This window comes from Epinephelus fuscoguttatus, linkage group LG18 (genome assembly GCF_011397635.1).
Source record: "Epinephelus fuscoguttatus linkage group LG18, E.fuscoguttatus.final_Chr_v1".
Taxonomy (NCBI): domain Eukaryota; kingdom Metazoa; phylum Chordata; class Actinopteri; order Perciformes; family Serranidae; genus Epinephelus; species Epinephelus fuscoguttatus.
In genome coordinates this window covers 28,769,696-28,784,952 of record NC_064769.1, presented here as the reverse complement: position 1 = coordinate 28,784,952, position 15,257 = coordinate 28,769,696, and the positions used below count along the sequence as shown (strand labels likewise).

The window sequence follows — 15,257 nt, the reverse complement described above, 5'->3', positions numbered from 1 at the left end:
AAAACATCACACACATCATACTGTCAAATGTGTGAGTGACATAAACAAGAACATGACTTTCAAATCACAGCTTCCTGTAACAGTAAAGAACCATGGTGAACCTTGCACTGCATTACTTAAAAGGCTACAAAAAGTATTTCTGTACTAACAATGTACCCAAAGACAGCATTAAACCAATGTGACAGTGTTTGTAGTGCCAGAGAATTATCACCTGAATCAACTACATTACCACCCCTTAAAACTTGTCATTAAAAGGGTTTTTTCCACTTAGTTGCTTGCCATCACAGTCTGAACAATGTCACAAAAACCTAACCTTGCTGAGCTGACACTTTAACCCATCATCGAAAAGAGAACACAGGTGTTACTAATAACATTAACGATGGCTCTGTTGTATTCAACTCTCCCTTTAAACCATGACAGCGTGACAGTGAGCCAGCATAAATAATGCCAAGACCCTGAAACTGGGGCAGCTGAAAACAATATACCAATCAATGATGTCATTATTAACACCTGTACTTTTCCTACAGTGACAGGTCAGAGTGTTTACACCTGGTATCAACATGTGACTTGGATGATCCGATCAAAAGTGGACAGCACAAAGTAAAGTGATAATGACAACCAAGACGTGTTCTGATCCAATCGCTCAAACCACTTGCGGAGGTGGTCTGAGATGTATTTGACTACATATATTTTGTAGCGTAAGCAGTTACACATCCTGGTGCATTTCTGACAACCATGTATCAGGAAAATACGTTATCAGCGTAGGACGTTGTGGCTGTTGTGGTGACAGGGTGCTAACACTATAACTTGCACATTTTATGATGAGTTGGACTAAGGGTGCTTTCACACCTGCCCTGTTTGGTTCGGTTCAATCGAACTCAAGTTCATTTGCCCCCTAAGTGTGGTTTCATTTGGGCAGGTGCGAACACAGCAATCACACTCGGGTGCGTACCAAAACAACCGACAGACCTTCTTGAAGAGGTGGTCTCGGTCCAGGTACAAACGAACTCTGGTGAGGCTCGTTTGTTCCGACCTGGATCTGAACCAATTGCAGTCACATGACACATTGTTTGGGTTAAACATGAGCATGTTACAGTCCTGGAGGATTATTAATGTGCACCTCCTCCTGTACTGCCTTAATATGCACATTCAGCACATCCAATGCATCAAAACATTGTTTTCTAGTTGGAGCCGCGCCTTGTTTTCAAACTGTATGGTTTGACTAAAATGAACAATGACAGCAATATACAGTGGTGGAAAAAAGTTTTCGGACACCCTTAAAATTTTACACAATCTCAAATATTATCATGAAATATTTGTGGAAAAAAAAATTTTCTGTTTCAAAAGGTGTGGCTGCATTAGACAGATACAAACAAATATAAATTATATTTTTTTGTTTGTTGTTTACAAGAAAAACTAACAAAACTAAATTCTTGACAGTTTCAATATGTCAGTTCTCAACAATGTCGGTATCAAAGTCAACAAATAACAGAGAATGTGTTCAAAACTGAACAAAAAATAAATAAACCATCACATCATCAAATTAATATTTAGTAGCCCTGCCATTGGCACGTAGTAGAGCTCTAATCCTGGCTGGCATGTTCCCCCATGAGCCTTTCACACTGTTGAGGGGTAATCTTGTCCCATTCTTCTTGAGTTACTGCTTTTAATTCTTCTAAATTCTTTGGTTTATGCTTTGAAACAGACCTTTTGATAATCCACCACAGATTTTCAATGGGGCTCATGTCCGGGGATTGAGCTGGCCACTCTAAGACCTGGATACTGTGCTCCTGCAGCCAAGTTCTACTGGCCTTGGATGTGTGGCAAGGAGCATTATCTTGTTGAAACATCCAGTTTGTACCTCGACGGAACAGTGCACGCGCAGAAGGGAGCATGTGGGTTTCGAGAATGGTACAATACTTGGTAGAGTTCAATGTGCCATCACAGACAGTGAGATGACCAACACCAGCAGCACTCATGCATCCCCAAACCATGATACTGCCTCCACCATGCTTGACAGTAGGTACTGTACATGCTGGAGATAATGCTTCGCCTGGCCTTCTGCGTACCCTCACATTAGTAGGAGGAAGATAAAGCTGGAAACTGGACTCATCTGACCACAAAATCTTCTTCCAATTCCTGGCTGTCCAGTTCTTGTGTGCCTGGGCCCAATGACGCCGGGCTAACCTCTGTCTCTCATTGATCAGGGGCTTCTTGATAGCCCTGTAGGACCTTAAGCCATGATCTAAAAGTCAGCCACGTACAGTGCGGGTGGAACACTGGACACCAGTTTGGTTTGACCACTGCTGCTGAAGCTCCTGTGATGTCATTCTGCGGTTTTGCCTGCACATGCAGATCAGGATGCGGTCATTTCTTGCTGAAGAAACCCTTGGACGCCCAGATCTTGGTTTGTCTTCCAAGCTGTTGGTTCGTCTGTATTTCTGCAGAGTGTATCCAACTGCTGAAGGACTGCATCTGCACTTCCTGGCTATCTAACGGCAGCTGTACCCTTCCTGGCTGAGAATCTTTATCTTCAGGCGTGTTTCCTGCGTTAGGTTCCTTGTTTTAGCCATTTTTGTGTCTGAAGAACTTTCAAATGTGCTGGCTTTATGTAGACACGAAGCTTGGCAACAAAAATTGTGTCTTTTAATAAAAAGAACAACCTTCATCACTGGTACCAAAATGACCCAATACTCAAAATTTCTTATGTATTTTTATGGAACCAATCAATTTTAAGTTTTTAATGGCTTTTTTAGGATTTATTTAGTATTTTGGCTGTGACTGTACTAAAAGAAATTGCACTTGAAGACCTAAGAGTGATTCTTAATGCAATATTTCACAAATGCATGGGGTGTCCGAAAACTTTTTTCCACCACTGTAGTCCACGATGAGCAGCGCTAAAATCAACCTGCGTAGTTGTCCCTCCATTGTGACATTAGAAAGTGTCACATTTATCTTGCAAGTGTACTCTTCTTCAACATTTTGTTTACTTGGAAATTCTGACCAATCAAGAGCAGCTTTCTCACGCAAGGCATTTGTTCTGGTCGGCTTGTAAATGCTGCCAAGAGAACACGAACCAACTCTAGGCAATTATGCAACTTTGTACCAAAATTAGTCCCTGATTCAGACCAAAGCAAGACAACTCTAGGTCTGAGAGCACCCTTAGCAATGTGTGACCCTCTTTCCTTTTGTCTTACGAAAGGAGACATGTTGAGTTCTACTGACAGTGATATCTCAAGCTGTAGCAACATGACCGCTAACGTGACTAGCAAAAATGCTGGCGAGAGGCGGATGTAATAACTGTGTTTGAGGCCCTTTGACCTTCTTGTGTTAGTGACATAGACAGTAACGAAATCTGAGCACAAATGCTCAGCTGGAGATGCATGATACACCCAGGTGTGAACGGCGATGTCTCTCGGCTGTCCACTTGCATTTGGATCATCAAAATGCAGGGGATACCAGATGGAAACAGGCTCAAAATGTCTTCTTTAAAAAAGGCCCATTGTAGGTTCATCATGTGACCCATGTACCTGTTAGCACAGCTGTGTAGTACCACATTGAGTGATGTATGTATTTTGTACCATGGAGATTCTGTGACTTGACATTGGTGCTGTGTACAAACTATAAGTAGCATAGATCTTCAATGATGTCCACACTGATACTTTTTAATAACCATGTTTGAGATAAATAATTTTAGATAAAGAAGAAAAAGGAAGGCACAAAACCATGTGCACACAAGTGAAAAGTACAAGGCATTATTCATAATTTACCTGGTGCACGATTACACAATTTGCTTACTACACTGATTAGGGTTACACTATAATCACTGTACAAATAAAAATATAAACCTCTAACAGCACAGTTCCATAGAACCTATATGGGCAAATGTTTCAAATTAAATTAATCAAATGTGGTTGTTCAACAAGTAAAAATGTAAATGGACACAAATAAAAAGAAACATTACTACTTAACGGCAGCTTAAGCATGTTCTACCTGTGACACCAGGTGCACCTTGTCACCGTTAGCTCTTTTTACAACACCACAAGGCAGGTGTTTCACATTTGCAAGCCACAAAGAAACTGACACATGCTTCACAGAGAATGGACACAAATAATTGCGTCAACACTTGAGTCAAGCGGAACCACAAACAGCATAGCTCGGGACAAAGCACCAGATCATTAAATTGCCCTTTCCACATAAATCTGAGTCTTTGTGTCCTACAGGCTGTAATGTGTCTGCAGGCTCTTTGCGGTGACTGAGTGATGGGAGCCACATTGAGAAATGACACTACAAAGTGGTCAGTGAGGTAACGTTGTAAATGTTAGAAAAATAAAAATAAAAAGCCCTTTCTTTTATTCATCTTTAACACCGAACATCTGAGGAGCTTTGTCTCAACACTATCGGCCCACTCTATCTGCCATCTGGATCCAGTTGGCTTGAGAAGAGATTACAGACGAGGAAGGAGGTTCTCATCCAACATGTGGTTTGCACCTAGCCCTCTCCACCCGCTTTTGTTCACACAAAGCTAACCACAAGCTGTGACCTACTCCACACCCAGAACCAGGCCCGGTGACCCAGTCTGAATATATTGTAGGAATTGTACACCACGCACGCCACAGCATGTGGGCCTCGTCCTGGTTAAAGCTGGCTAATGGGCCCCAGATCAGGGCTCACCAGGCACTAAGGCCCAGGATCACGTTTCATTGGATGCAGATGGCTGCTTATGGATCTGGCATTATATTGGCAATGACTTCATGAGCTCGACCTGCTGGAGGAGCATGAGAGTGTCAGGGACATGGCCGGTACTGTGCTTTTGATCTGGTTTAAGGGCTTGGTGATGTGGTGTCTGAATGACAACCATTGGCTATGTAGATGGAGCTAAAAAAACAAAACAGCGTCTGCTAGACTTTATATGACATTTTTAACATGGTGTCATATCCTAATCTGATTATCACATTTGTTGATGAATAAACACTCTTTTGAACCACTGTTTAAAATTCAGGCTTGATAAATGAGCGCATCATGCATGCAAATAAAGAAAAAGAAACACAGGACTAAACATTTAAAGTCTAACTTTGGGAGAATGTTTGTCATACTCCACAATCAAAGGTGTTGGATGAAACAAACAAAAACTACTAATCAGGGTAATTTCTACACTCTAACCAGAGGTGGAACTAAAAATATTAAGTCTGTCCAGAGGGTGGCGCTAGAGGAAAAGTCACAGGGTCAATAAAATCTCAAGGGTTCTTCCTCTTGAGAGCAGGAATCTACTAAGCAAACCAATGACAGGTCCAGCCACAGGGTCCAGATTCCTCCTTAGTCATTAGTTCAAGGTCCACACAAGTTAATACATTCATGTTTGGCCATGTTGTTGAGCTTTCCACTTTTGGGAACCACTGCATTAGATAATACAACATACAAGTGGAAAATTTTGGACCAATGGCAATGATGATACTAGAGGAAAAGTCAGAGGGTCACTAGAAACATCAGAATTCATCCTTTTGAGACCATGAATACAGAAAATTAGATGGAGATCTGAGCAGTTAATTTTCAAGGTGCCTTTTCATTGACTTGTGTAGGTCAAGGAGAAATTTTGACCTGAAGGGGGAAAAGTAATTGAGGATTAGAGGTGCAACTAATAACCTATTATATAGATTAATCTACCAGTTATTTACTACATTGTGTGTTTTGCTCAACCAGCAGCCCAAAACCTAGACATCTAATTCATAATCATAGACTACTGAGTCATAAGACTACGAAAACTGACTGTTTAGCTTTTTTAATCTTCTCAAAAATGACTTAAATATTTCAATTACAAAACTGTTTCTGATTAATTGTCTGTGGATCAACTATTACAGCTTTACTCAGGACACCACCTAAATGAATTTAGGAACAATCCTCTTGGGATCACGATCCACATCCAACTTTATGGCAATCTGCCTGGTTGCTTTGGAGATTTCTGCTGTAGGGTGTCAAAAGCCAGCCAGACAAACAGACAGATAGACAGACATCCTTAGGCCCCACCGCTACCAGGGCAAAAAGTTTTTGAAGTTGTATAATCTAAAGCATAGTCTGTGAAATGATGCCTCCCCATATTCCCAAAGTGTGAACTTCAGACACGTGAACAGACAGCTAAGAGCCTCTCACTATCTGAGCTCCACTGGCACTCACACAGAAGGTCAAGAAGGTTAGTCAGCAATTTCCACTTCTGAAGAAAGTGTGAGTGGTGGGGTAGCAGTGAGGTGAGTGGATGGGTGGTGTTGGGAGGTATGGAGACACTTAGACACAGGCACACCTCTTTTAGGCTTCACAAATCTCTTCCCAGCAGCTGTTCTGCATACCTTGCTCTAGCGATACCTATCTCATAGAGTCAGAGGTTACAGTAAACTATTCCTGACATATGGGAGTCACAGATCACAGCTGGATATGGCTGACTGGAGGGATGGATGAATGGATGGATGGATGGATTGGAAATGACAGAGACGCCTGATGCTAAATTCAAGGAGCTGCAGAGGTAAAGGCAGGCAACTGTGCCCACAATCTTTTACTTATGAACAGCTCACTATACAGACAGCTTCATTCACACTAAGTTTGAATAACGATTCCTTTATGGACCTCACTTTGTCCATGGGATCATTAGAATTAAGTGAATTAAACTACTAGATACAGCTGGCCTGAAAAGAGCACTAGCGGAAAACATGTGCATTGTCCATAATGGAAAGGGTTCATCCCTTGGAGAGCATGAACAACAACCAAACATGTTATTGGATTGTCCTATAAAATCTATACTTTTCAGGTCAAGTGGAAATGTTGACATGATGGTAGTACTGGAGGAGAAGCCAAATACATTAGGCTTTGTCATCAGAGGATCATGAACCAACAAAATCTAATCAGTCCTTCTGATATCTTGCAATCAAAGTTGATGATTTGCCCAGAAGGTGGCACTGGAGTCCATCCTCTGTGAAACTCAGTGCTCAAAATATACAATGGCAATATTTAATGTGTGCAAGTGGACATTTTGGTCCAGTGATGGTACTAAAATGCTCACAACATCACCAAAAACATTAGGATTCATCCACTGCTGTCTTTGAATGTCCAAAGTGAGTTTGATGCAAGCTTCCACTCCACTGAGGAGACTTAAAACAGCAACAGAAAACCATCAGATCTATGTGGAGCCATAAGGAAACTCCAACCCTGTTCAAATGAATACATGAACCTAGTCTCTATATAGAGACTCTACATTCAGTGAATGTAGAGTCTGTAGGCAAACCCTGGAGATCTTGCCTCTGGAAGAAGAGTGGAAGAGCCCTGGGTTTCCGGTTGTAGTCTGTTTGTAGTCCGCATGATATTGACTAATCACGTTTGAGCCGGCTGCAGTTGTTGCCAGGTTCAACGGTCCGTGTGGTGAACTAAAGAGGCGGAACATAATTGGCGTCACTGCAAACTCTGAATCCATCGCAATGGTTCAGCATATTTACTTATATATAAACGGAAATCGGAAACGGAAATTCTCCACCCAACCTCCTCCGCCCAAACCAAACCGGAATGCCAAAAATCGGGGGTCTGCCCCCAGAGGCTGTATCGCCATCTGCCGGAAGTCAGACGCCGAATACAGCCAATGGGTTCCGAGAATGATATGAACCAAACAGAAATGCAGCATTTCTATCACGTTATTCACAAAATTTTCAACTATTTGGATTTGACTGGTGCTCTTTTACTATGCCATCTCGTTTCACTGCCTTCATCTGCAATGATTTAATGGCACCCACATAGGGAACTAGCACCACCAACTGTTGGGCCCAACTTGGGAGCCCTTGTTGGAACAACATGATGGCTAACGTTAGCTACTGAGCTAAAAATATTAAGTCTCTCTCTCGCATGCAGCATTTCAGAGATATTTAACGTTGGCACTGTTATGCTGTATATGACATCGTCAACCCGAGTTACCTTCTATGGCAGTGGTTCCCAACTGGTGGGTCACGGTCCAAAAGTGGGTCCCGGGTCCATTCTTAATGGACCGCAAGCAACTCACAAACGTGTCAAGTTTGTAAAAAACACTTTATTCTTAAGTACAGTGACTATCCGGCACAGAGCTTTTATTTTGAAGTGCTGTTTCCTGCTGTAGAGTGACTGAATGACTGGCAGCTACTTAACAGAGACAGCAAATTAGCTCAATGATGTGGCCAAAGCAAGTATGATGCTGAATATATAAGGCTGTGTGAACCTTATACTAATGACTAAGGAGAAATCTGGACCCCGTGGCTGGACCAGATGGAAACCACTCTTCTATAGTGTCCAGTGTATCAGATTTATCTCATCAGTACTGTTCAACACTTAGTGGTGAGACACACTCATGCACACAGTTTAGCTGGATGCCCCCAGTCATAGAGTGCACAGTTTATTTTCAGATAATATGACAACGGACATCACATTTATTTTTCGCTTGAGGCATTCCACTCGCCTAAACACAGTTAACTTGCCCTGGGCAACTGTTAATGTCAAGCTCTGTAACTCTCTGGGGAACACACAACACTATCAGGTAGAGTGCACTGTGGCAAGATATAATGTGCAGATTTTTTCCCCCATCAACCAAAAGAGAAGGTAGAATTTCATTCTATGACGATTTTCTTCGGTTCATTACAGCCCTCATCTATACACGACCGGGCTGACTGGTGCGCACTGCTCCCAGAACACAAAGACACAGGCTTCAAAGTCAAATCAGAGTTGGGTTGACAAGAATGACAGTAAAACAGATAAATCACCTGCAGAGGAATTTGAGTTAAACGTCATTTTGTAAATGAATGCAGTTCCTCAAACTGCAGTGAAAAGAAATGCTTCAGGTACAGAATATATGATTCCTTGAAGTCATAAAGGGTTCAAATATGAAGGAGGGTGACTCTTACACAACAGGTCATAGTGGAGGTTGGTTGGTGGGTTCTCATGTTCCCTCTGTCTCCTGCTCTTTCCTTTAATCCTTCCTAATCTGAGCCATCTGAGAGGTGCTTAATGGGTACATCTACTGTATGATAAATCAGGCCGATACATAGGACAAATGTTTTTTCCAATTTACTTGAAAGGTGTCCAACAGCAGAAATATGCAGAAAACCTGCACTAAGTTTGGCATTGACAGAAAACTGCAATTATAGTATGCATTACATTATCATAATGTTGGAGGAGTTCTTTCCAAGTCACCTGGAATCATTTCATCTTGGAGTCAGAGTTGGTTCATCTTGCCAATAGAGAAACAAGTTCTACAAGTTATGGATAAAACCCTGCACCGTCAGTCACTTGTACTTACTTTAGTTTCAGTTCATAGATGATGCCTGTCTTGAATCTGATGACTGTCTATCAACCAAAATGGCATAAATGGTAAATGGCTGCATTTGCACATTGCGTCTAGCGCTTAACAATTTGCCTCTCATTCCCTCATACACACACACAAACCGCTGGCAATGAGCTTCAACACAAGATGCTGGCCAGATCATCAGAAGCAATTTGGGGTTCAGTGTCTGGCCCAAGGACACTTTGACATTTGGATAAGAGGAGCTGGGAATCAAACCGCCAGCCCTGTGATTAGCAGGCAACCCGCTCTATCTCCTGAGCCAAAAACTGAATTCCACAGCACCACATTGCTCTAGACAATCTTAAATAGGCTCTCTATCCCAAACAGTGTTCAGTCTCATATTCACTGATGCACTGTATGGGCAGCTATGATTTTTGCATTGTGTTAAACATGGACAAAAGCGCAGACAAATGGGATCAATTGTAAAATGCGGAATATCGTTAAATTTTCCATAAAGTAGATGCAAACTGACATCTCTGCAGTGTAACCAGCTGTTAAAGTTGGAGTACACCCAAAATACAGTGTGAACACAATTTAAAAATATAAGGGCATAAGCCTAACAGGGGTATAGTCACAGGAACTATAAAACATACTACATATGGGCCACCCGTATGCTCACCTGGTAGAGCAGGCGCCCCATGCACAAAGGCTATGTCCCTGCTGCAGCAGCCATGGGCTCAATTCTGACCTGTGGCCCTTCACTGCATGTCCTTCCCTTTCTCTAACCCTTTGACACTCAACCTGTCCTATCTGATAAACCCAAAAAGCCATAAAAATAACCCCACTAAATTGTGCAAAGTTACTTTACTGTTAGATTCTGGGTTGCTGTGACAAGAAATCCTGAAAATGATCGTCATTGTTGGACCCTGCAGTCATGTGGAAGAGGCCCCCTCAGACAAGTCATCCATAAAACTGAGGAATTTGACACTAACAGCTAAATTTAGAGCTAAGCAACATTAAGCTCAGGTGAAGAGCGCTTCATTTTACAAAAGGATGGAATCTACTGAAGCACTTTCTTTGATAATTAAAAAATTGTCCAATAACCACTGCATTATTAGTCATTCTTTCTGCTTACAAAATGTGCCTGAATCCTAAAATTAAAAACGGAAAACACAGAATCTGGGGAAAATAAAACAGAATCTGGAAAAGATTAACATGGATTTAATGGAGCCCTGTATCAGCAGAAATCACAAATTCCCAGATGAGCTCAGTTACATCTGGAACAGGGCGAGATTTAACTTAGGGAACCTAACAACAACAGAGTATATGCTGGGAGATTGTTACAGCAGGGTTACATAACCACCAGCCTACACAGTGATACCCGGTGAACGTTTACACAAGGCTTTCACACTCTGCCATCTACAGTAACTCTCTGAAAACACACAGTGAAAACATTCGACGGGCTGGGTTCAATCAACAAGCTCACCGGTCTAATACAAACTCTCAGCTGGTTCCCTGCTCTCTGACATCCCCGTTTGGGTCTGCTGTGTGCCTCTAACATACAGATGATAGCGATGAGGAAAAGTGATGAAACCCAAACTGGAAAGTAAACAGTGTGAGATGCTGTGGAATCCAGACATGTCACACTCGGGCGCCCGTCAGAGCGCCGATCTCAGATCAATTTCAACAGGTCACGGATGGATTAAACAACTCCAATCCAGCTCAGAAACACAGCGTGACGCCACAGCATTCACGCCACTGTCAGTGTATCAACAGTCCTGATAAAACAAAGGAGATCCAGACACTGAAACTGATGAGACAACAGAGATGGCTGTGGAGAACGATGTTGTGATTAACTTAGTCTGCTTGGCAGAATGAAAGCATTCCATGCGACTTAATAACTGTGGATGAGCTTTGGCGTCAGTTTCCACATGTGTTTTACGCAGGAAAAAAGACATTTTGTGTGCTTGAGTCAAAAAATCTCCTCTGGGCCATGATAAAGTGAACTTATCAATCAAAGTGTGACACCAGACTTTAATTTGCTATCAGAGATAAAAGATAGTTTATTGGCTCAAGGTGGTTAAAAGGGTTTGGCAACTTTGGCCTGGTGGTTTTCGATAATAAAAGTGCTGCATAGGCAAAACAGCCGCAATAACTAATTTCAGGACTGTTTATGGTTGCAAAGTCAATTAAGCATTTAATAGCTCAAACACTTCGATGGAACACCTCAGATTTTATTAACAACTTTAAAATTATGAGAGGACTTGTTAATGTTAATTAAATATCAGCATGCTGGCAACTCTAACTGTGCCCTAAAAACAATTTTTAATTAGCGTTTTGAAAAGAAGACAAATAAATGCGTTGGCCCACAGTGACAAAGTCTTATTGTTTCATTGTGGTCTCAATTTCGTTTTCACAGCTCGCCAAATAAATCCAGTCTACACGTGTTTTGGGTTCATTCTCGCACCGGAGAGCAATAATATGCAAATATAAAAAGAGAGTTACAGCATCAGAGTCGGACTGACTGCTGAGTTGCTGAGTATCTGAAGGGCGGCTGATGAGAAGTGGAAGATTTTCATCTGGGCACAAACTGCACTGAACAAATGATGTAATGGGCTACAGCTGATAAAAATCAGCCTGCTGTTGTGACTGGGTGTTAAAGAGCCCTCACAGGGGGATGGAGCTTTTGTTGGTGCATCAGCAAAAATCAGTTTTAAGAGGATGGTGAAGAAAAGTGCAATCTGACAACACCAGAATTTATCATTTTGTGGGTTTCTTGAGAAAACAATAGCGATTTATGGCAGTGATTCCCAACTCGTCCAGCCATGGGGTCTTGTTTCTTCTAAGTCATTAGATCAAGGATCACACAGTTTAATGGATTCAGCATGACACCTGCGTTCAGTTTGCTGTCTCTGTCCAGTATCTTTCAATAAGTCACTCAATTTGCAACAGGAAATGGCACTTCAAAATGAAAGCTATGTGCTGGAAATTCACTGTATGTCAAAATTAAGTGCCTTTTTAACATACTTGACAAGTTTGGGAGTCACTTGCGGTCCATTCAGAATGGACCCTCGACCCACTTTTGGACCACGACCCACCACTTGGGAACCACTTGGGTTGGGTTTATGGTCCAGTGGATTTTGGTGGATACTTGATGATTTAAGTTTACAGGAGAAATGTATAATTTCCTAATTATGAACTCCAAAGCCTTGTATGTGTTGCTACTGATGATTCAGTGAGTTTAAGGCACAGAAAACAGTTTTAGGTCTGATGGTTTGGTACTTGCATGCCAGTACCAGCTAATGAAGGTCACAACAGCTAAAATTAATTTGGTTGACAGTCACTCTACTTCAAAGCAAAGCTGTAGGGACTTTAATTTTAGTCTTTGTTGTGGTAAAAATGTTAAAAGTGTGCCCAATAACACCAAAATGAATGGTACGCCCTGAATTTGCCCTCTTTACACTTTGAAGTCAAAGTGAAATTGTAATTTCAACCGGAAGTTCTTAATGTGTCGCACTTGCTTAAAACAAAGTAGCATGTTTCTTCGTTACTGGACCGTTACCAAGCTCCACAGGTGTAACGGTAAACTCTTACCTGTCTGCAGCATCCCGGAACCGGACTCTCCTCCAAAATCCACCGGTGTATCGTCAGGTGAGGCGGTGCTCGTTGTCACGAGCCCCAGAAGGCAAAGTGTCCATTTTACCAAGCAGCAGAACATCTTTCCGGTTTAATCACTCTTAATTTTTAATTAATAAAAGACATGCAAACAAGAGAGCCTAAACGTGTTCTGGATATAAACCAGCTCTACTGTGGCTCTCATTAGTCAAAAAGTGAGAAACATAGTTGAATTTTTGATGCAGACTAACTTGTCATCCTCTTCACCTCTCCACCTCCTCCTCCTCAGACAGCACGAGCCTCTCTCCTCCTGCAGCTGCATCACCGAGGGGCCAAATGAGCCAGCCGGAAGCCCCGCCCTTTTCCCCATAATGCGGACCAATTAAAATCCAGCAGGGCCTCCGCCCATTACCGTCTGCAACTTATTTGCAAATTGTTCCGTTTTAATTAGAAAGATTGATCAATTTTCTGAGTCTCCAAGAGACAGTTGGACGTGTCATCACTCCAGACTAAGTACACTGTAGCATGAGACAACACATGCTGTCACTTAATGACCAGTATGAATGGTTCCACATGAAAGCTCCCTGTTAAAAAACAAAACAACTAATGATGTAAGTACCTGACTTCAGTATTAGTCCATGCTGTTTGTGTTTGCACAGATCAAAAGATTACAGCATCACACAAGCCCACAATCTACTGAACTGTCTGTTCTTAGGTCTGGGATATGCTTTTTAACCACCTGTTTGCTTAGACAACAGGCTGCATGTACTACACGCATTACTGGTTACAAATAGAGGGCACACCAATGAACTCAGACTGTATAGAGCTTCTGGATTTGCGTGATATAAACAATAAACACGGCAACACCAGCGACACTCAAGGAGGTTACTGTGCTGTTAATTCTGAGATTACAGCAGAAAAAGCAACCGCATCCTCTGCATCTTGTGGACATGTCATGTCAATTTCTGAGGACATGCAAAACTGCCATTCCAGACAAACACAGGATATGCAAGGCAGCCATTATGTGCATGTGAACGTGTTATCAAAGGCAAGCATATCTACAGCGTTTCTTCTGTAGTGGTGTTTGCAATCAGTTGCCTGTTTATAAATTCATCAAAACCAGACCAATATCAATCACGTGGAGTCATGTTTGAGTCCACCAAAAACAGACCTGAAACTGTGCTACTTCAGTTTTGCTCTGTTTCTGTTCGCTACTGCGACAGTTAAGGTCAAAACTAACTATATAAGTCGCCCAATAGGGCGCACGTCCCACATACAAAGGCTTTGTCCTTGCCATAGTGGCTGCGGGTTCAGTTCCAATCCTGGCCCCTCGTTGCATATCTTTCCCTTTCACTTAAGAGCTTTCCTGTCTAATAAAGGCATAATACCATAAAAAAAAACAACAACCTTAAAAAAAAAAAAAAGAACCAACGAAATTATATCTAAATCTATATCCATTTGATTTACAGTGAGATCTGTCATGATGTTACATACACATTTGTGGCCTGTCCATTGAAGGTTTGGATTAGATGTAGATTTGAGTTTCTGATTTCATCTGTATCAGTTCTCAGTTGATAAAAGGTCCAACGTGTTGGATTTAGGGGGATATATTGGCAGAAGTAAAGTATAATGTTAAAATCAGCGTTTTCATTGGTGTGTAATTACCTGAGACTAAGAGTTGTTGTGTTTTCCTCAGCCTAGGTGGAACCGTTTTTATCTACTGTACAAATTTGAGAATCCTAGGATAGTAATGGAATGACCCGCCCTATGCTCTCTATGATTGGCTAGTATTCGTTGCCTTCATTGGTTGGATTGGTTAGGTTTAGGGTAGGAATATATCAAGGTTAGCCAATAACACAGCAAGGCAAAGTAAGATGGGCCATTCTTTTGCTATCCTAGGTTTCGCAAATTCACCTACTGTGCATAAGAGAAGGATCCTCTCCTACAGCATCCGCCATGTTGTTTCTACAATAGCCCGGAACAGCCAACCAAACATTAGCTCTAGAATGGGCCGTAGCATTTTGCATCAGCCACCGTAGTTACACGCTTGGAAGAAGTTTGAGTTAGTTGCACTCTGCCGCCTCACTGCTAGATGCCACTAAATCCTACACACTAGTCCTTTAAATACCATGATTAATTAAGATCCAAGTCTAATGAGTGTCTTATTGAATCTTTACCATATTTTCTTTGGCAAAAAGTAATGCATATAACATACATGTAGTCATTTAAAGGGAAATTTCAGTTTATTTCAACCTGTCTCCTATCGTCCTAAATTTGTTTCAAGTGACTAGTGACACAGAAATAATAGTTAGCATGTTAGCCATTAGCCTAGATACAGCCGGGGCGCATAGTAGCGTCA

General features: G+C 41.8%; 1 protein-coding gene across 1 annotated transcript in view; it reads right to left on the bottom strand.

The window, feature by feature from the left end:
- Nucleotides 1-13,183, bottom strand: part of si:ch211-196i2.1 (collagen alpha-2(I) chain) — a 148,300-nt gene extending 135,117 nt beyond the window's left edge. The window contains exon 1 of the mRNA XM_049604679.1: nt 12,878-13,183. Within this exon, the coding sequence (XP_049460636.1) occupies nt 12,878-13,001 (124 nt within the window). The 5' untranslated portion in view covers nt 13,002-13,183. The remainder of the gene's footprint in view (nt 1-12,877) is intronic.
- Nucleotides 13,184-15,257: the final 2,074 nt, after the last annotated feature.